The sequence below is a fragment of the Chiloscyllium plagiosum genome, unplaced genomic scaffold (assembly GCF_037043375.1).
Source record: "Chiloscyllium plagiosum isolate Xiang-an unplaced genomic scaffold, Cpla_swu_hap1 HiC_scaffold_3, whole genome shotgun sequence".
In the NCBI taxonomy this organism is placed as follows: domain Eukaryota; kingdom Metazoa; phylum Chordata; class Chondrichthyes; order Orectolobiformes; family Hemiscylliidae; genus Chiloscyllium; species Chiloscyllium plagiosum.
Window position 1 is genome coordinate 64,263,674 of NW_028270141.1, and position 20,486 is coordinate 64,284,159.

A 20,486-nucleotide genomic window follows, 5' to 3' on the forward strand; every position below is an offset into this window, starting at 1 on the left:
AAAACTATATTCTAGCAGACTCGCCTCTTGGCTGTTTGTTCTGTGTCAGACTACTTTCCTGCGAGCCTGGTCCTTGACCTTGAGAATTTTTTTAAAACATCTGGCTAGGAGGGTAAATAGCTGTTAAAGGAGACTGTTAGTGGCTAACAATGGAGATAGTGTATAATGGCAGGCTATGTTTAGAGTTGTGTTTAGAGTCTAGATTAGAGTGGTGCTGGAAAAGCACAGTAGGTCAGGCAGCATCTGGAACTGAGGCCAGAGGACTGCAGGATTTCCACCCTGTCCTCATTCTGACTCCTCCCTTCCTTGACACCTCTGTTTTCACATCTGGGCAAAGTTAAAAATCACATAACACTAAGTCACAGTCCAAAAGATTTCTTGGAAGTACAAGTTTTTCGAGCACTGCTCCTTCGTCAGGTAGCTAGTCAATGCTCCAAAGGCTTGTACTTCCAACTAAATCAGTAGGACTATAATCTGGGGTTGTGTGATTTTTTAACTTTGTCCACCCCAGTCCAACACTGGCACCTCCACTCTATTTCTAGGGATAGACTGGCCACTAATATCACTACAAACCCCCCTGACTCCCACAGCTACCTGGACTATACATCCTCACACCCTGCTTCCGGTAAAGACTCCATTCCATTCTCTCAATTCCTCCATCTCAATTGCATATGTTTTGATGAGGCCAACTTTGACAGGGGAACCTCTGAAATGTCCACCTTCTTCCTCAACCAAGGATTTCCCAGCACTATTGTCAACAGGGCCCTCAACTGGGTCTGACACATTTCCCTTGCTTCCGCTCTCACCCCCTCCCTTTCCTCCCACAACAGCGATAGTGCTTACCTACTATCCCACCAACATTCACATTGAGAAGATCATTAAGTGTAATTTCTGCCACGTCCAGTGACATGTTACCACCAGACACACGTTCACCTCCCCTCCCTTGACCACCTTTCACTGGGAACGTTCACTCCAGGACACGTTGGTCCACTCTTCCTTCACTCCCAATACCCCTCCAACCCCCACAGCCCCATGGCACCTTCCCGTGCAACCAAAGGTGCAACACTTGCCCATTTACCTCCTCACTCCTTGGTATCCAAGGGCTCAAATATACCTTCCAGGTGAAGCAGCACTTTACCTGCACTTTCAATAATTTAGCCTACTGCATTCGCTGCTCACAATGTGGCCTCCTCTACATTGGGGAAACGAAGCGTAGACTGGGTGACCACATCACAGTATGTCTACATTCTGCCTGCAAAAAAGACCTTGAGCTTTCAGTTGCCTGCCACTTCAACACATCACCCTGTTCCCTGGCCAACATCTTTGCCTCAGGTTTGCTGCCCTGTTCACAGCGCAAGCTGGAAGATACAACACCTCATTTTCTGCTTGGGGAAAGACGCTGCAGCCTTCTGGCCTCAATATTGAGTTCAATCATTTCAGGGCCTGAACTTCCCAACGTCAGAGCTCCCACCCCATTATAATTACATAGCCTGCCATTACACACTACCTATTGTTCGCCACTAACAGTCTCCATTAACAGCTATTCACCCTCCTAGCCAGATAATTATCAACTCCTTTGTCTGTCCAACTGTCCTTCTCTCTCTTCGGGCTCTATCCTCACCTATCATTTACTCCTTTGCCCCTGCCCTCACCCTATCTTCTCCATAAAAAAAAAATCGACATTTTTCTAACTACCACCAGTTCTGAGGAGGGGTCATCAGACCCGAAATGTTAATTGATTTCTCTGCACTGATGTTACCAGACCTGCTGAGCTTTTCAAGCAACTTCTGTTTTTGTAAGAGGAATACAGATGGGATGGAGCGATAGGCATCTTTAATGGTCACCTGCCAGGATCCACTGCCTTTGCAGTATCCATTATGTTCAGCTATATCTAGATACCACATGGTGTTTTTTTTAATTTCATGTGATTTGGCTGAACAGTGGCATCTGTGATAGTGCAGACCAGATGAAGAAACTGATCTAGATTGTCCACATTCCACTTCTGCCTGAAGATGGATACAAATACTTCATGTGCAACACTGCACTGATGTGATGGCCTCCAATATAATTCAGGATGGTGACAATGATAGATTAGCTGCTTAATTGCACACCACTATCAATGACTGTATTTTGTAGGCCTGCATAACCTTTTGTTCACAGGGACTACACAGCTCATTTCTACCAATACCTTCATGAGTAGATGCTCAGTAATAAGTATTGGTAGAATGGGCAAACATATGTTTCTATCCTGGTTTCGCACCAGTGTCCCTGCATTCTCACACATTTACCATGCCCTTGCCACCCTTGTCACTTCTGGAACGGGTGTTCAAATGAGGGAGTACTGATTCATCAGTCAAGGGAGGGAAGTAGGTGGTAATCAGGAGATTCATTTGAAGTAATGCTTTGGGACTTCATGAGGGCTGATAACAATAGTTCATGATGAAGGGCTTATGCCCGAAACCTCAATTCTCCTGCTCCTCGGATGCTGCCCGACCTGCTGTGCTTTTCCAGCACCACACTCTCGACTCTGATATTCAGCATCTGCAGTCCTCACTTTCTCCTGATTACATTATGGGCCAATTCTCCCAAGTACCCAGCTGTTTGTGAGAAGGACTTTGCAGCAACTGGATGGGTATGCATTTCTAGAGTCTGAATCCTGTGCTGAGGTTAATTTCATTATCTTCCACAGCAGTTATGATATGGTTGAGCTCTTGCTGGACCATTTCAGAGGATAGATAAGAGTCATAGCTGTAGGTGTGAAATCATATATAGGACAGACCAGATACAGACAGCTGATGGTCTTCCCTGAAGCACATTAGTGAACCAGATGGATTTCACACAAAACAACAGTTTTAGTTGTCACCATTGCTAATAAGAGCTTTTAATTCCTTTGTATTAATATTAATGAACTGAATTTGAATTCCCCAGAATTCAATGTACAAATTGACTGGAATACTAATCTAATAGCAAAACCACAATGCCATCATACTTTTAAAGGCAAATTTCATTTTCTGAGCAACCTGAGTTGGGTACAATCAACGTTTGCTGATATTATTTCCTTGATAATTCTAAATTGGTATCATTATGCTTGTCAAATAATGTTCAGTAATAAAAGCAGAGGAAATATTCCTAGAAACTAATCTAACAATTAAGCCAAAATAATACTTAAGGCTGACATCTGGCCAAAACACCTGAAACCACATGAGAATCTCATATAGGGTAGACTGAATTATAACAAAGACATTCAAATCAGATGCAAATAAAATATTGTGGTTGTTAAAAGTTTAAAAATGACAATAGCGTTGAACTCTGCTGTATTCAGTAAGCTTTGTGTAACAAAGCTCATGAATATCAGCGCTGACCAATAGATCTGTCATAGTGCAGAATATGCTACCACTAAACTAATAGCTGTTCGTCATTTCAAACTCCACCTCACTATCCTCATGAAATAACGACAGCAGTGCATTGCAATGTTTTATGCGACTAGCAGCAGAATGTGTAACGGAGCTGAAAGTGCCCTTAGGGGAATTTCTGCCAAGGATGTGGCATGGGAACGGTGGGGGGTAATCTTGATTCTTTTTTCAACATTCCTCTTATTTATGAGATTTTTTGCTCGACCTACAAAGGGAAGTCGAAAAAAAAAGGAAAGTATCCCAGAACAGCAGTCAAACATCTACCAGTCACCGAGTGTCAATGGAACACAGCGATTTCCTGTTTTCTTAGTAGAGAACGGTATTATGGAGGAAGCCAAAATTAAACCAACTGTATCCCAGATCCATTTGAAAAACACGACGTCATCACGAAACGCTCAATAAAAACCAGCGAGTTATCTAACAGTTACACAGCTGAAGAAGTCAGATTACACTGTAAACAACAGACTGCAGATCAGGCATTTCAAATGGAAACCTCCACATCCGTGCAAGTGATTTACAAGGGAGCGAATTCTTTTTAGGATACAGACCTGGCCGCTACTCCCCGTGACCAAACGGATTACTTTAAATCTTTTAAATCAGAATTTTCAACGTGTGTGCTATTTTCGATGCTAAATTTAACAGGGATTTATAAACTTTTGACCTGACCACTGGGTGCGGGGTGGTCCATCTGCTGCTGCATGTGTGGAGTGTACCTGGTGGGGTAACCTCCTTGGCACCCAGCAGCAGGAGCTTGGCCTGCTCCTTCCTGCGGGACCTCTCGACCTTCACGGGGAAGACGATGGGCACATTGTTCATGTAGGTCTTCTTGCCTCCGGCGAAGTGGGCGTCGCAGACTTTGTGATGGGTTTTGGGCTGCCACACGCTGAATTTCCTCTCGTCCAAACGCGACAGGTTACTGATCCAAACACCGCGCAGCGTCTCGTCCTTGGGGAAGACGTGAAAAGAGAGCTCCTTGTTCTTGAGGGTGTTGTTGAAGCAGCCCGGCACACAACAATAGGTGCCCACCATGGTCACCGGGAACTGGCCTGGGTCTCCGGCAGGGGAAATGGAGAGGGGAAGTGGGGGGGGTGAGAATGGAACTCACCTCCCAGCCTACACCGCGGCAACGCCGGCGGGACATGCGCACTGCTCCCCCGCCCTCACCCAAGGCATCATGGGAGTCGTAGTTCTCCCACCTGTTCCCCCACACTGTCAAACTCTGATGATTTGGAGATGCCGGTGTTGGACTGGGATGTACAAAGTTAAAAATCACACAGCACCAGGTTATAGTCCAACAGGTTTAATTGGAAGCACTAGCTTTCGGAGCGCCGTTCCTTCATCAGGTGGTTGTGAAGAACACAATTGTAAGACACAGAATTTATAGCAAACGTTTAGTGTGATGTAAATTAAATTATAAATTGGAAAAACCTTGATTGTTTGTTGAGTCTTTCATCTGTTCGAATACCATGAAAGTTTCAATTCTTTCATATGTAAATCACAAATCATTTTTTAAAATTTACATTCTCAGGTTAACTGGAACAATTGGTGTCAGCCAGATAATATGTTGAAGGTGTTCGCCCCTCCCCCCCCCCCCCAAAGTTCCCTGTCTGTGCCATAATGTTTAGACTGATTCTAACCTAAAAAGTGAGTTAACAGAGTCTTATATGGATTCATGCAGTTTTTGAGAAAAGTACAATGTAACTCTGCAAGTACAAATTCATCCCACAAATGTATATGTATATGTGTGCATGTGGGTTGTGTCTGTCTGTCTGTGGTGGGGGATTGTGAGTGTGAGAGAGAGTGTATATATGTGTGTGTATGTAAGTGTAGAGTGTCTAAGTCTGTGAGAAGATGCATGTGTGTGTATGTGTCTCAGGTGGGTGGTTGTGAGTGTCTGTGAGACAGGGTGTATATGTGTGTGTTTGAGTGTAAAATGATCAGTCTGTGAGAGGATGCGTGTGGGAGTGTGTGTGTGTGTCTGTGTGCATGTCTGTGTGTGTGTGTAGGAGTGCCTGCTGCGAAAAGTGGCCGAGCAGATGCTGATAGCTAAGTTCCGTACCCATAGGGAGGGCCTCAACTGGGACCTTGGATTCATGTCACACTACAGATGACCACTATTGCACTATACACACAAATAGACACTCCTACACAAACACAGACACTCACACATACTTCTATAGACACACACACACCCACACTCTCACGTGCATCCTCTCACAGACTTAGACCACTTTACACTCACATACGTACACTCTCTCTTACAGACACCACAACCTCTCTCACCCTAATGCCCTCTAGTTCTGGACTCCCCACCTCATTTACCCTATTTATGCCCCCTCATGAATTTATAAACCTCTGTAAGTTCACCACTCAGCCTCCAATGCTGCAGGGAAAACAGCCCTAGTCTATTCAACCTTTCCCTATAGCTCAAATCCTCCAAGCCTGGCAACTTCCTTGTATATCTTTTCTGAACCATTTCAAGTTTCACAACATCTTTCCGATAGGAAGGAGACCAGAATTGCATACAATAGTCCAAAAGTGGCCTAACCAATGTCCTGTACACCTACAATATGACCTCCCAACTCCTGTACTCAATACTCTGACCATTGAAGGAAAGCATACCAAACGCCTTCTTGACTATCCTATCTACCTGTGACTCCACTTTCAAGGAGCTATGAACCTGCACTCCCAGGTCTCTTTGTTCAGCAACACTCCCTAGGACTTTACCATTAAGTGTATAAGTCCTGTTAAGATTTGCATTTATTTAAAACTCTGTATGCCACTCCTCAGCCCATTGGCTCATCTGATTAAGATCCCGTTGTAATCTGAGGTAAGCTTTGTTGTTCACTACACCTCCAATTTTGGTGTCATCTGCAAACTTACTAACTATACCTCTTCAGCTCACATCCAAATTATTTATATATATGATGAAAAGTAGTGGACCCAGCACTGATCCTTGTGGCCCTTACCCATACAGATAGAAATTGCTGGACTAACTCAGCAAGCCGGCAGCATTTGAAAAAAGAGAAACAGACTTAACATTATCCTGCTCCTCGGATGCTGTCTGACCTGCTGTGCTTCTCCAGCACCACTCTAATGTGGACTTAACATTCCAAGTCCAGTGGCCAATTGTAAATAAACTTTAATGGTTGAAACTGTTGCTGAATGTGCTGGCAAGATGGACTAAACAGTGGCAAAATGAATTTAATCATGAAAAGTGAGAGGTGATACATTTTGAGAGGTCTAACAAAGCGAAGGGGTATATGTTGAATGTAGGACCTTAGGAAATACAGAGAATCACAGGGATCTTGGTGTGCATATCCATAGATATTTGAAGGCAGCAGGACAGGGTAGAAGGTGTAAGAGATACTTGCCTTTATTAGTTGAGGCATTGAGTACAAAGGTAGGGAGGTAATGATTGTGCTGTATAAGATATTAAGCCACAGCTGGAGTACTGTGTGCAGTTCCGGTCTCCTCACTGTTGGACGAATATGATTGCACCAGAGAAAATTATGATGGTGCAGTGGTTAGCACGACTACCTCATACTGCTGAGGACCCAGGTTCAATTCTGCCTCAGATAACATTCACTTGCTGTCTATGTGGGTTTCCTTCCACAATCCAAAGATATACAAGTTAGGTGAATTGTCTATACTAAATTTTCCATGGTGTTCAGGGATATGTAGTTTAGTCAGGGATAAATATAGAGTGGTAGGGGAGTTGATTACCCTTCAGAGGGTTGGTCTGGACTTGTTGGGACAAATGGCCTGTTTCCACACTGTAGGGAGTCTATAAAAACTTATATTGAAGGCTCATGATTAATATTCTTGTTATTTGGAAAGGTCAGCTCCGAACTGGAGGGAAATGGAATAAACAGAGAATGCTGGAGAAACTCAGCAGGTCTGGCAGCATCTGTGGAGCGAGAATGTGAGTTAAGTTTCAAGTCTGGTATGACTTTTTCAGAACTGGAGACAGAAAGCATTGAACGTGGAGAAGCTGTAGGTTGAAAAGGAAAATCCTGTTGGAGAGAAGAGGAGAACTTCTTCAAACTGGCATACCTGGAAAAAAGTTGGCAGCAACTGATACACTCAAAAGGACAAGTTCTGAGGAAGAGCCCTCATGAGGGTTGAACATGACGGAGACTGTCCTCCAGCTGTGAGCTGGAATGGTATGATGACTGCGACCTCGCAGCAACATGGACCCGGGTTTGATCCCAACCTTGAGCGAGTTTGCACATTTTTACCGTACCTGCATGGGTTTCCTCTGGGTGCTCCGGTTTCCTCTCAGAGTCCAAAGTCATGCAGGTTAGATGGATTGGCCATGCTACATTGCCTGTAGTATCCAGGGATGTGAGGCTAGGTCAATTAGGCATGGGAAATGCAGGATTACAGGGATAGGGTATGGGGGTATGATACTCTTCAGAGGGTTAGTGTGGACTCAATAGGCTGAATGGCCTGCTTCCACACTATAGGAATTCTATGATTCTTAGAAGAGATTCAACGGGATGTTACCTGGGCTGGAGCAATTCAGCTACAAAGAGAGATTGAGTAGGTTTGAGTAGGTTGGAGTTGCTTTCCATAGAGCAGAGAAGGCTGAGAGGGTATGTGATTGAGGTATACAAAAAGTATGAGAGTCATAGATATAGTATAGTAAGTACATAGAAGCTTTTCACCTTAGTAGAGGAATCAACAACTAGGACAATAAATTTAAGATAAGGAACAGGAGACTTAGAAGGGATTTGAGGAAACATCTTTCACCCAAAAGGTACTGCTGGTGCAGGTAGTCAATAGGTGTCCTGGGTGAGTGCATGGGCAGTGCAGAAGCCATTTGGGTTTAATGCTGTGGGAGGTTAGAGGAAACAAGGATGAATGTGGGAAGTGATAGTGCAGATCATGAACCTTGTTGCAAGGTCAGTGCAGTAGTGAAGTGATTAAATGTCAGGCAGCAGAAAGTGGAGCAGAGCACTTACCCTGTCAGAGCAGAGAAGGTCACTGTTTCTCCATACCATTGAGACCACATTGACTTGGACTAGGCTGCCAGGACCAACCCTGGAACTAGGCGAGAGAACTCCTTCAATAAACCTGCCTCAGCGGAAACTTCTGCTATTCCCTCTCAGAGGCCCCAATCTTGCCTAACCACCCTATGTGAAAACGTTGCCCTTTTAAATCTCTCACCTTAGAGAGCAGAGGTTTAAGATGAGAAGGGAAAAAATTAAAACGCACCTGAGGGGCAATGTTTTCACACAGAGAGTGGTGCATATGTGGAATGAACTGCCAGAAGAAGTGGTAAATGCAGGTACAGTTGCATTTAAAAGACATTTGAACAGCTACATGAATAGTAAAGATTTAGAGGGATATAGGTGAACCGCAGGCAAATGGGAGTACTTTAGTTAGGGAAACCTGGTCGGCATGGACCAGTTGGATCGAAGGGTTTTCATTTTCCGTGCTGTATCATTATTTCCCACCAACTAGGATTTGTGTTTAGGGTGAGGTTGCTGAAAGCTGTTCTGTCCAGTGTCAGGTTGTGAAAGGAGTGGAATGGTGCAGTGTCAGTCAGCCAGGCTTGGTGGCGCTCATGGTGGCAGCGGCGGATTACCTTGGGAGCGGTGTGTGCTCCTTGTCGTCTCTCTGGCCGTTGCTGCACCGAGGGCCGAAGCTGCAGCCCAGGGGCTGGGTTTAAGGTTGAACGACTAACCTGACCCAATTTTCACCGTTTGCAGCTGCCGAGGTTCTCCTCGGATCTCTCATTGAGCGCCAAGATGCCGCGGATAATGATTAAAGGGGGTGTCTGGAGGAATACGGAGGTGAGCGGCGGGGCCTGTGCGATAGGCCCGGACACCGAGGTCCACCCCCTCCCCACTCGCCTGTCCGCTGGCTGGGTCCAGAGGCCGGGTCCTTCTCTCCCTTCCCCGAGCTGGTGCTGGTATTTCCTGGTTGCGTTTCAGTGTTTTCATCGGGCGACGTTGAGGATTTTCTTGATCTTTTCCCCTTGCCACGGCCAAAATTATACCAATCTCCTGGGTGTCTTTTATCGAGTAAAAGTTTCTCGTGATTTAGGTCCTGACTAAGGTCGCTCTTTTAGGGACGGGATTTTTGTTTGATGTTCACCCTGGAATTGCCGCCTCCTTGGCTATGTATAATGCAAGGTGAGGTTCTCGCACCAGCTGAGGTTACCATTGAAGGACTCTCCTCCTCATTTTCTTCCTCTCACCTGAGGCATGATGACCTGCAGATAAACCCCCACCAGTCGTCTTCCTCAAATGAAGTCAAAAATCACACAACACCTAGTTATAGACCAACAGGTTTATTTGAAAACACAAGCGCTCCTAAAGCTTGTGTTTTCAAATAAACTTGTTGGACTGTAACCTGGTGACGTGTGATTTTTGACCTTGTTCAACCCAGTCCAACACCGACATCTCCACATCATGCCTCTATTGAGAACACTGCCCTATTTCTGCTAAGATTATGGCGATTTTACCTTTATTACACTTTATCCCACAGTGTTGCAGCTTGAGGTTCTTTTCTCACACCAGTAAGTTATTGGAATCCCGGGGTGTGATCTGTGAAACTGGGTGCCAAAAATGTTTCACTTTCTTGCACTGGGATCTCTTATGTTAAAGAAGACACCGGCAGAGTTTTAATTCAAGGATCAATTGAATTACGAAGTCCACAAATCTCAAGTTAGCATCTGTGTTCAGAACAGTGAAGACAAATAGATCGTTCGCCTTCATTTCAAAGAAGAAAGTGAGGACTGCAGATGCTGGAGATCAGAGTTGAGAGTGTGGTGCTGGAAAAGCATAGTAGGTCAGGCAGCATCCAAGGAGCAGGGGAATCGACGTTTCAGGCATAAGCCCTTCATCAGGATTGCTGATGAAGGACTTATGCCCGAAATGTGAATTCTCCTGCTCCTTGGATGCTGCCTGACATGCTGTGCTTTTCCAGAATCACACTTCATTTCAAAGGGAATGGATTTTAAAAGTAGGGATGTTTTGCTAAAAATATGCAAGGCACCAGTCGGACCACACCTGGAAAACTGTGAACTGTTACCGAAGGAAGGAAATATTAACATAGTTCACAGAAGTTTTACCAGGCTGGCACTAGGTATGGAGGGAATTTCTTATGAGGGGAGGTTGAGTAAAGTTGGGCCTATACTCATGGGAATTTATAATGAGAAGTCATAGAGATTTACAGCACGGAAACAGACCCTTTGGTCCAACTCCTCCATGCCGACCAGATACCCCAACCTAATCTAGTCCCATTTGCCAGCACTTGGCCCATATCCCTCCAAACCCATCTAGATGCCTTTTCAATGTTGCAATTGTACCAGCCTCCACCACTTCCTCTGGAGCTCATTCCATACACGCACCACCCCCTGCATGAACAAGTTGCTCCTTGGGTCCCTTTTATATCTTTCCCCTCTCACCCTAAACCTATGCCATCTAGTTCTGGACTCTCCCACCCCAGGGAAAATCCTATCCATGCCCCTCATGATTTTATAAATCCCTATGAGGTCACCACTCAGTCTTTGACACTCCAGGGAAAACAGCCCCAGCCTATTCAGCCACTCTGTATAGCTCAAATCCTCCAATCCTGGCAACATCCTTGTAAATCTTTTCTGAACCCTTTCACAACATTCTTCCGATAGGAAGGAGACCAGAATTGCAAGCAATATTCCAAAAAAGGCTTAACCAATGTCCTGTACAGCTGCAACGTGACTTCCCAACTCCTATACTCAAGGCTCTGATCAATAAAGGAAAGCATACCAAACGTCGTCTTCACTATCCTATCTACCTGCGACTCTACTTTCAAAGAGCTATGAACCTGCACTCCAAGGTCTCTTTGTTCAGCAACACTCCCTAGGACGTTACCATTAAGTGTATAAGTCCTGCTAAGATTTGCAAGATATAGGAATTAGGAATGGGAGTAGGCAATTCAACCCTTCGAGCCTGCTGCACTATTTAACATGATCATGATTGATCTTATCCTGGTCTCAACACCACTTTCCTGCCTGCTCCCCATACTCTTTTATCCTGCTTTTCTTCTTTCTTGAATCTTTTGATTGATTCTCCCTCCACTGCACCCTGGGGCAATGAGTTTCACAGATTCACAACCCTCTGTCAGAAGTAGTTTCTCTTCTTCTCAATTTTGAACCCATCTCCTTTCACTATATCCTTTTGTGCACAACTGTCCCAGAAGAGAGAGCATCTGATTAACATCCACCTTTATCAATCGTCTTTAGCATTTTATCTACCTCAAATCAGATTCCCCCCATTCTTCTGAACTCCAGTGAATACAAACCCAAGCTATTCAACAGCTCCTCGTATGACAGCCCTTTCATCCTTGGAATCAACTTGGAGAACCTTCTCTGAACTGCATCCAGTGCCACCACATCCTCCTTCAAGTAAGGAGACCAAAAATGGACACAATATTGCAGCTGTGGTCTCACCAGTGCCTTTGATAATTGTAACAACACTTGTTTACTTTGAGTCCAACCCTTTTGCAATAACTACCAGGATTCCATTTGCTTTTCCTAATATTTGCTGCACTTGCACATCCACTTTCTGAAATTCATGCACAAAGACACCCAGATCACTTGGCACTGACACACTTTGAGTCAGCTTCCCATTTAAATAATAATTTGCCCTTTTAGTTTTCCAGCCAAAATGGGCAATCTCACACTTATCCACATTAAACTCCATCTGCCCAGTTCTGTCCCATTCTCCTAGTTTATCAATATCCATCTGTAAACAGTTTATCTCCTCATCACTGCTGCCTTTCGCACTTATTTTAGTATCATCCGAGAAGTTTGCTATGTTACACTCTGTCCCTGCTTACAGATCATTTATATAAATTGTAAGTAGTTGAGGTCCAAAAACTGTGGCACTCCATTAGTTACAATTTGCCATCTAAGGAAGGACATTTATCCTAACTCTGCTTTCTGCTAATCAGAGAGTCCTCTATCCAAGCAAGAACTCTACCCTTAACCCCTGAGATCTAACTTTCCGGATCAGTCTTTTATGCAGCAGCTTGTCAAATGCTTTCTGGAAGCCTAGATATAGCCCATTATCCACCTTGCTGGTTATGTCCCCAGAGAAGTTCAGTCAGTCTGTCAAGCACTATGTGACCTCTGTAGAGAAATTATTCACCTATGAATTGCTTCACTACAACTTCTTGTTCTAGATTCACCCATAATTGCATCCTCTTCATATCTATCCTACCAATGTTAGTGTCTTTTATGCTAAACAGATTTACTTGCTTTAAATGTTTAAGCTCTTATTATTAATGCTATTGTTATTTTAGGATGAGATTCTTAAAGCAGCGGTTATGAAATATGGCAAAAACCAGTGGTCTCGTATTGCATCTCTGCTGCACAGGAAGTCAGCCAAACAATGCAAAGCTAGATGGTAAGTTTTATATTTTTTCCCCCGTTGTATTAGAAATTGTTATTTAAATCTGTTAATAAGCCCAGAATAGTTGTCAGATATTGCAATCCATCACACATTTTTTGAGAGAGTCATACAGTCAGCACGGGAAACACACCTTTCAGTCTAACTCATCTGTGCCAACTAAGTTTCTCAAAGTAATCTACTCCCACTTGCCCTGTGTCTAGTCCATATCCCGCTCAGCCTTTCCTACTCATGTACTGTGCAAACGTCTTCATGTTCGAAGTTTGCTCGCTGAGCTGGGAGGTTTGTTTTCCAAAATTTCACCACCATGCTCGGCAACATCATCAGCGAGCCTCTGGTGAAGCGCTTGTGTTCTGTCCCGCTTGTTGTTTATGTGTTTTTGTCTGTTAAGGTGGGTGATATCATTTCCAGTTCTTCTTCTCAGAAGTTTGTAAATGGTGTCCAACTTGATGTGGTTGTTGATGGAGTTCCAGTTTTAATGCTAGGCCTCTAGGAATCCATGTGTATGTCTCAGTTTAGCCTGTCCTAGGATGATTGTCTTGTCCCAGTCGAAGTGCTGTCCTTCTTCGTCTGTATGTAAGGATACTAGCGATAGTGGGTCATGTCTTTTGGTGGCTAGTTGGTGTTCATGTATCCTGGTGGCTAGTTTTCTGCATATCTGTCCACCACTTTGTACACGAATGCAATCGACCATGAATGGACAAGCATACTAGAATGAGCCATCAGCGTCAAACAACAGCAGACCAAGAAAAAGAAAAAAAACAACCCTACAGGAAAAACTGGACAAGCTCACACAGAAGAACAACAGACACTTCAGAAGCTTGGATTAAAAAGCTATCAACCAACCACAAACAAACATGGAAAAAGGGATGAACTACAACTAAAGCGATACGGAGAAAAAGGACTTCTTAGCAGTATTAGAATCAACCCTGAAAGTCAACGGACTCACAGTAGAAACCCAGCAGACCATCAGGCAGATAGTTGCACCAGCACTAAGCAGGAAGAAGGAAGGGAACAGCCTCAGCACACAGGAAAGGAAAACCCCAAAAGAACTCAGAAAAGACAGAAACGTTGTAACCCTACCTGCATGACTGTCATCCAAAACAGAACACAGTACATTGAAAAGGTGCTCAGATACTAACACTTACCAACAGGTTTGATTGACTCAATTCCACAGCTAGAAAACCTTATTACAGCTACATTGAGGAAGCTTCATAAATCAGGTGAAATTAACAAGACAGATGTCCAGAAAATGAAACCTGATGGGATCCAACACGCCTCGCTCCTACAGATTACCTAAAGTACACAAACCAGGGACCCACTCAGACCCATAGTCTCAGTTCCCGGCACACCAACATACAGACTAGCAAAGGGACTCCACTGAAAACTGAAATACCTAGTAGAAGATTCATGCCACTCCTCCATTCCACCCCAGAATTCCTGGACATCAAAGACACCAAAATAGAGAAGAGGACGAAATAATGGTCTCCTTTGACATAACAGCCCTAAGCACATCAATTAACATCAGACCAGCCAAAGAAAAACTGACCTCACTACTAGACGAACCAAGGACACAAGCACCAGACAGCACCAACTTCACCAACAAGAATAGCATCCTCAAGCTAGTAGAACAGTGCCTCACTTCCCACTTTACCTTCAATGACAAGACCTACAATCAAATTAACAGAAACCTGTGGGATCTCCTATGTCAGGATTCCTAGCAGAAGCAGTAATGCAGATACTCAAACAAACAGCCCTCTCCACGATCCAACCCAAACTTTGGGTCCAGTACGTGAATGACACCTTTGTCATCACAAAACAGACCAAATTAGAGGAAACCTACTACAACATCCTTACTGGCCTACATTTCACAAAAGGGGAGGAGAACAACCCTTCCTAGATGTCACAGTGGAAAAAACAGTCAGTGGGAATTGCAGACCAGCATCTACAGGAAAGCAACACACACAGACCAGATACTTAACTATAGAAGCAATCATCCTGGCACCCACAAATGGAGCTGCATCCAGGTATTATTTAAATGGGCCACAACACACTGCAGCACCCAGGAACTACCAGCAGCAGAAGAAAAATTCTTTTATAGAATATAGAATCCCTACAGTGTGCAAACAGGCTCTTCAGCCCAACAAGTCCACACTACCCCTCCGAAGAGTAACCCACCCAAACCTAATCCCCTACCCACTACCCTATACTTACTCCCGACCAATACACCTAACATATACATCCCTGAATACTGTGGACAGTTTAGCATGACCAATTCACCTAACCTGCACATCTTTGGTTTGTGGGAGGAAACTGTAGCACCCAGAGGAAACCCACGCAAACACTGGGAGAAAGTGCAAACTCCACACAGACTGTCGCCTGAAGCTGGAATCAAACGCACGTTCCTGGCATGGCAGTGAAACAGTTACTGATGAACGTAAAAGACCTTCTACAAACAACCAGCAAAACAAATGTCATTTACAAAATACCCTGCAAGGACTGTAACAAGCACTACGTCGGACATTCAGGCAGAAAACTAGCCAGCAGGATACACGAACACCAACTAGCCAACAAAAGACATGGCCAGCTACCACTAGTATCCTTACATACAGATGAAGAAGTACAGTACTATTTCCTGTTTAGTGCTGGTGCAACTATCTGTCTCATGGTCTGCTGGGTTTATACTGAGTCCGTTGACTTTCAGGGTTGATTCTAATACTGCTAAGAAGTCCTTTTTGTCTGTTATCATATTACTTGTAGTTCATCCCTCTTACTAGGATGTCTGTAGTTCATCCCTCATATTAGGATGGCTTTTTCCGTGTCTGTTAGTGGTTGGCTGATAGCTTTTTAATCCAAGCTTCTGAATTGTCTGTTCTTCTGTGTCAGCTTGTCCAGTTTTTCCAGTAGGGTTGTTTTTTTTTCTTTTTCTTGGTCTGCTGCTGTTTGATGCTGATGGCTCATTCATGGTGCTTGTCCATTCCTATCGCATTGGTATACAAAGTGGTGGACAGACGTGCAGAAAACTTGCCACCAGTATTCCTGATGAAGGGCTTTTGCCCGAAACGTCGATTTTCCTGCTCCTTGGATGCTGTCTGAGCTGCTGTGCTTTTCCAACACCACTCTAATCCAGAATCTGGTTTCCTGCATCTGCAGTCATTGTGTTTACCTAGTGAATTCCTAGAGGCCTGGCATTCAAACTGGAACTCCATCAACAATCACATCAAGTTGGACACCATTTACCAACCTCTGAGAAGAAAAACCGAAATGATATCACCCACCTTAACAGACAAAAACACATAAATAGCAAGCAGGACAGAACACAAGCGCTTCACCAGAGGCTCACTGATGATGTTGCCGAGTATGGTGATGAAACTTTGGAAAACCTTCCAGCACAGCAAGCAAACTACTGCATCTTTCTCCTCTCACCTTAAAAATATGCCTCCTAGATTTGAACACACACACACACACACACACACACAAACACAAATACTCACTCACTACAGAAAAGACCTTTGGTGTTCACCTCATGATTTTATAAACCTCTATAAGGTCAGCCTCCAACATCCTATGCTCTAATAAAAATATCCCATCATGTACACCTTCTACTTATAACTCAAACCCTGATAATATTCTTGTAAATCTTTTCTGAACCCTCTTCAATTTAGTAATATCCTTCTTATAGCAGGGTGACTAGAACTGTGTGCAGGCCTCACCAATGTCCTGTAAAACCTCAACATGACGTCCCAACTCCTATGTTCAATAGTCTGAGCAATGAAGGCAAGCATGCCAAATGCCGCCATAACCACACTGTCTACCTGTGATACAATTTCCAAAGAACTATGTACCTGAACCCCTGGTCTTTTTGTTCAACAACAGTAAAGTACTGGTCACTACTTACAGGAAGGATGTTAATTTGTTGGAAGCAGTCCAGAGAGGTTTACTAGACTGATACCAGGAATGAGTGGATTGCCTTATGAGGAAGATGAGCCTTGTATCCTCAGGAGTTTAGAAGAGTCAGAAATGTTGAAACATAAGATGCTGAGGGGCCTTGACTGGTAGGACGTTGAAAGAATGTTTCCACTTATGGAAGAAGCTCGCACAAAGTCACAGTTTAAAGATAAGTGGCAGCTTAGTAAAAACAGACGTGAGCAAACACTGATGTGAGTGTGAGGAATTCCTTTCCTAAAAAGTAGAAACTAGATCTTCAAATATTTAAAGCAGCGGGGCATAGATTTTTGATGACCATGAGGATGAAAGATTATCGACGATATGTGGCACGTAGTGTTGAGGTTCATATTAGGTCAGCCGTGACGTTATCAAAGGGCAGAGCAGTCTCAAAGGGCTGAGTGGCTAACTCTGATTCCTTGTTCACAATTCTATTAGAGCCATCATTTTCACTGTTCTTGGTGACATTTGCCTGACAATATGTCCTAGGTAAGTCAGTCTTGTTTTCCAAATTCATTTTTAGCTAAACGTGTTACTGAGTTAACCAATGGGAATTATTTAAAATTGGTCTTCTGCTTGAGTCAGATGATCTTCTCATATGACACTACATACCATGATATCAACTAAATAAGCTACAGTTACAAATATGATGCAAAGTTGACTAAGTGGGGATGTTGCTGAAATAGCTCAGTTGGAGCATTTTAGCATGAAAGATCTAAAAATTCCTGGTTCAATCTCTAGTTTCACTAGTGGATTTAAGGGGCCCTCTTGTGGCATAGCAGTAATGTCCCTACCCATGGAATGGAAGACCCAGGTTCAAATCTTACCTCAGAGTCACAGAGATGTATAGCATGGAAACAGACCCTTCAGTCCAACTCTTCCATGCTGACCAGATATCCTAAACTAATTCAGTTCCATTTACTAGCACTTGGCCCATATCTCTCTAAACCCTTTGTATTCTATACCCATCCAGATGCCTTTTAAATGTTGAAATTGTACCAGCTTCCACCACTTCCTCTGGCAGCTCATTTCATACATGCACCACCCTCTGCGTGAAAAGGTTGCCCCTTCGATCCCTTTTAAATTTTCCCCTCCACCCTAACCTTATGCCTTCTACTTCTGGACTCCACCACCCCAGTGAAAAGAGCTTGTCTGTTTACCTTATCTACACCCCTCATAATTTTATAAACCTATATAAGGTCAGCCCTCAGCCTCTGACACTCCAGGGAAAACAGCCCCAGCTTATTCAGCCTCTCCCTATAGCTCAAACCCTCCAGCCCTGGCAACATCTTTGTAAATCTTTTCTGAATCCTTTCAAGTTTCACAACATCCTTCCAATAGGAGGGAGACCAGAACTGGGACACCGTATTCCAAAAGTGGCCCAACAAATGTCCTACTTCATGACCTCCCAACTCCTATATTCGATGCTCTGACCAATAAAGAAAAGCATACCAAACGGCTTCTTTACTATTGTATCTACCTGCAACTATGCACTTGCACTCCAAGGTCTGTTTGTTCAGCAAGACTCCCTAGGATTTTACCGTTGCGTATAAGTCCTACCCTGATTTGCCTTTCCAAAATGCAACACCTTGCATTTACATAAATTAAACTCCACCTGCCACTCCTCGGCCCATTGGCCCATCTGATCAAGATCCTATTGTACTTTGAGGTAACCTTCTTTGTTGTCCACTATACCTCCAATTTGCTGTCATCTACAAACTTACTAACTATACTGTCTATGTTCACATCCAAATCATTTATATAAATGATGAAAAGCAGTGGACCCAGCACCAATCCTTGTGGCACATGACTGGTCACAGTCCTCCAATTCGAAAGGCAACCCTCCACCACCACCCTACCTTTGAGCCAGTTGTGTATCCAAATGGCTGTCTCCCTGTATTTCATGTGATCTAACCTTGCTAACCATGAGGAATCCTTTACTGAAGTCCATCAGGATTGTATCCACCACTCTGTCGTCGTCTGCTTTGATACTTCAAAAAACTTAATCAAGTTCATGCTATGATTTCCAATGCACAAAGCCATGTTAACTATCCCTAATGAGTCCGTACCTGACAAAATACCTGTAAGTCCTGTCCCTCAGGATTCCCTCCAACACCTTGCCCACTTGCTCACTGGTCTCTAGTTCCCTGGCTTTTCCTTACCATCTCCTTCAGAGGTGTGTGATAATATCTCTGAACATATAGATTAGGAAAAATATAGGTACAGAGTTGAATTAAAATAGTAGCTAAACCATAAAAAAACTGTAATGGTTTTCTTTTCAAATTAATCCCTTAAGTGAAGTTTCATTGTCAAAGCTATCAATTTATTGGCTTTAAGAATTAACACCATGAGAAATGAATTGGTAAACTGCATGTCGTAAACCGTATAATCAAAGATCACTTGTATGTGTGTCAATTAGCAATACCAAAAGTTAAGGCCTATGACTATGATATGATCTTAAATTTGGTGTGCCGAGTTTTAATTTATCAGATACTGAACATCATTCTGCTTCATAGCATACATGAAATGCAGATAATGTTTCAGTGATTATAGGTAAAATACTGCACAAAATAGGTAGTAAAATAACAAATTCGCTTTGGGCCAAATTTTATAGTGACAGTGTCAGTGAAACTATCAGCATCCTCTATCATGATACACCAAGATTAGCAATTTTTGGAGCCTGTATATGTGTTGAATAACATAGAAATCCCGAAGTTGTCCGTGATTCTATGCTTCCCAGAAGTTCTCAGTTGAGTTCACTTAATTTGCCATCAAGAGGATTATTTTTTTAACTGGGTGAAACTTCCTTCCAGTCTGACACTGTTAGTCTTGCTTGGGGGGGGGGGGGGAAATCTCTTGTAAAGGTAACAACTTCCTAAGTGTGGTGTTACTGACCTTTTAATGATGTGTTAAGTTGAAAATGACTGTTAAACATTCTTAATGGCCCTGAAAGATGTTTAATTTACATGTGTAGAGTGTCAGCTCTTTTCATTTTGATAATTTTGCATAGTTTTGAAATCACTTGAAGGTTTGATTATATTTTAACTTCAATCTTAAATCATAATTGTTTATTTCACTATGTAGAATTTCAAGTTAACTGCCAGTGATTATTACTCCTAACTTCCTGGTTTGCTATCTCTAAGAATGGCCCATTACAATTGACTGCTTCATAGTCAATACCAAACACTGATGTTACCACCAATGATTTTAAAATTCCAGATCATTATGTATATTTTAATTACTTATAATAAAATGTTATTCACTTGTGGTACTTTAAAGTTGTATGCTTGTCACAGTAATGATATGGCTAAGTACAAATCAATGAAATTTTAAGCTAACCTTTTGTTATTTTAAATCATGTTTTTGACATTTTTTCACAAACAAGGTATGAATGGCTGGATCCAAGTATCAAAAAGACAGAATGGTCAAGGGAGGAAGAAGAAAAGTTACTGCATTTGGCAAAGCTCATGCCAACACAGTGGAGAACCATTGCTCCAATTATTGGCAGAACAGCTGCCCAGTGTTTGGAACATTATGAATATCTTCTGTAAGTTGATAGATAATATTTAATATTTAAAATCAGTTTTCTTTAGTTAAATTCTGATTAGAAATTGATGTATAATGTGGCATTATTAAGAATTCATAAGTGTAATTAATTATGATATGACTACTATTCCTTATATTGAGTAGAAAGAACATTTTCAAAGTGTTCATTGAGTGAAAT

General features: G+C 43.0%; 2 protein-coding genes across 3 annotated transcripts in view; one reads left to right on the forward strand and one right to left on the reverse strand.

Annotated features, from left to right (window-relative positions):
• The window catches only part of LOC122543791 (protein downstream neighbor of Son-like), a 55,705-nt gene extending 50,885 nt beyond the window's left edge, over window positions 1-4,820 (reverse strand). For both annotated transcript variants that reach the window (XM_043682580.2, XM_043682572.2), the window contains exon 1: window positions 4,127-4,820. In XM_043682580.2, coding sequence (XP_043538515.2) covers window positions 4,127-4,442 — 316 coding nt within the window. In that variant the 5' untranslated portion in view covers window positions 4,443-4,820. The remainder of the gene's footprint in view (window positions 1-4,126) is intronic.
• A 4,229-nt stretch (window positions 4,821-9,049) lies between these two features.
• Window positions 9,050-20,486, forward strand: part of cdc5l (CDC5 cell division cycle 5-like (S. pombe)) — a 48,543-nt gene continuing 37,106 nt past the window's right edge. Inside the window, exons 1-3 of the mRNA XM_087979825.1 lie at window positions 9,050-9,214; window positions 12,711-12,814; window positions 20,148-20,309. Coding sequence (XP_087835951.1) covers window positions 9,170-9,214; window positions 12,711-12,814; window positions 20,148-20,309 — 311 coding nt within the window. The 5' untranslated portion in view covers window positions 9,050-9,169. The remainder of the gene's footprint in view (window positions 9,215-12,710; window positions 12,815-20,147; window positions 20,310-20,486) is intronic.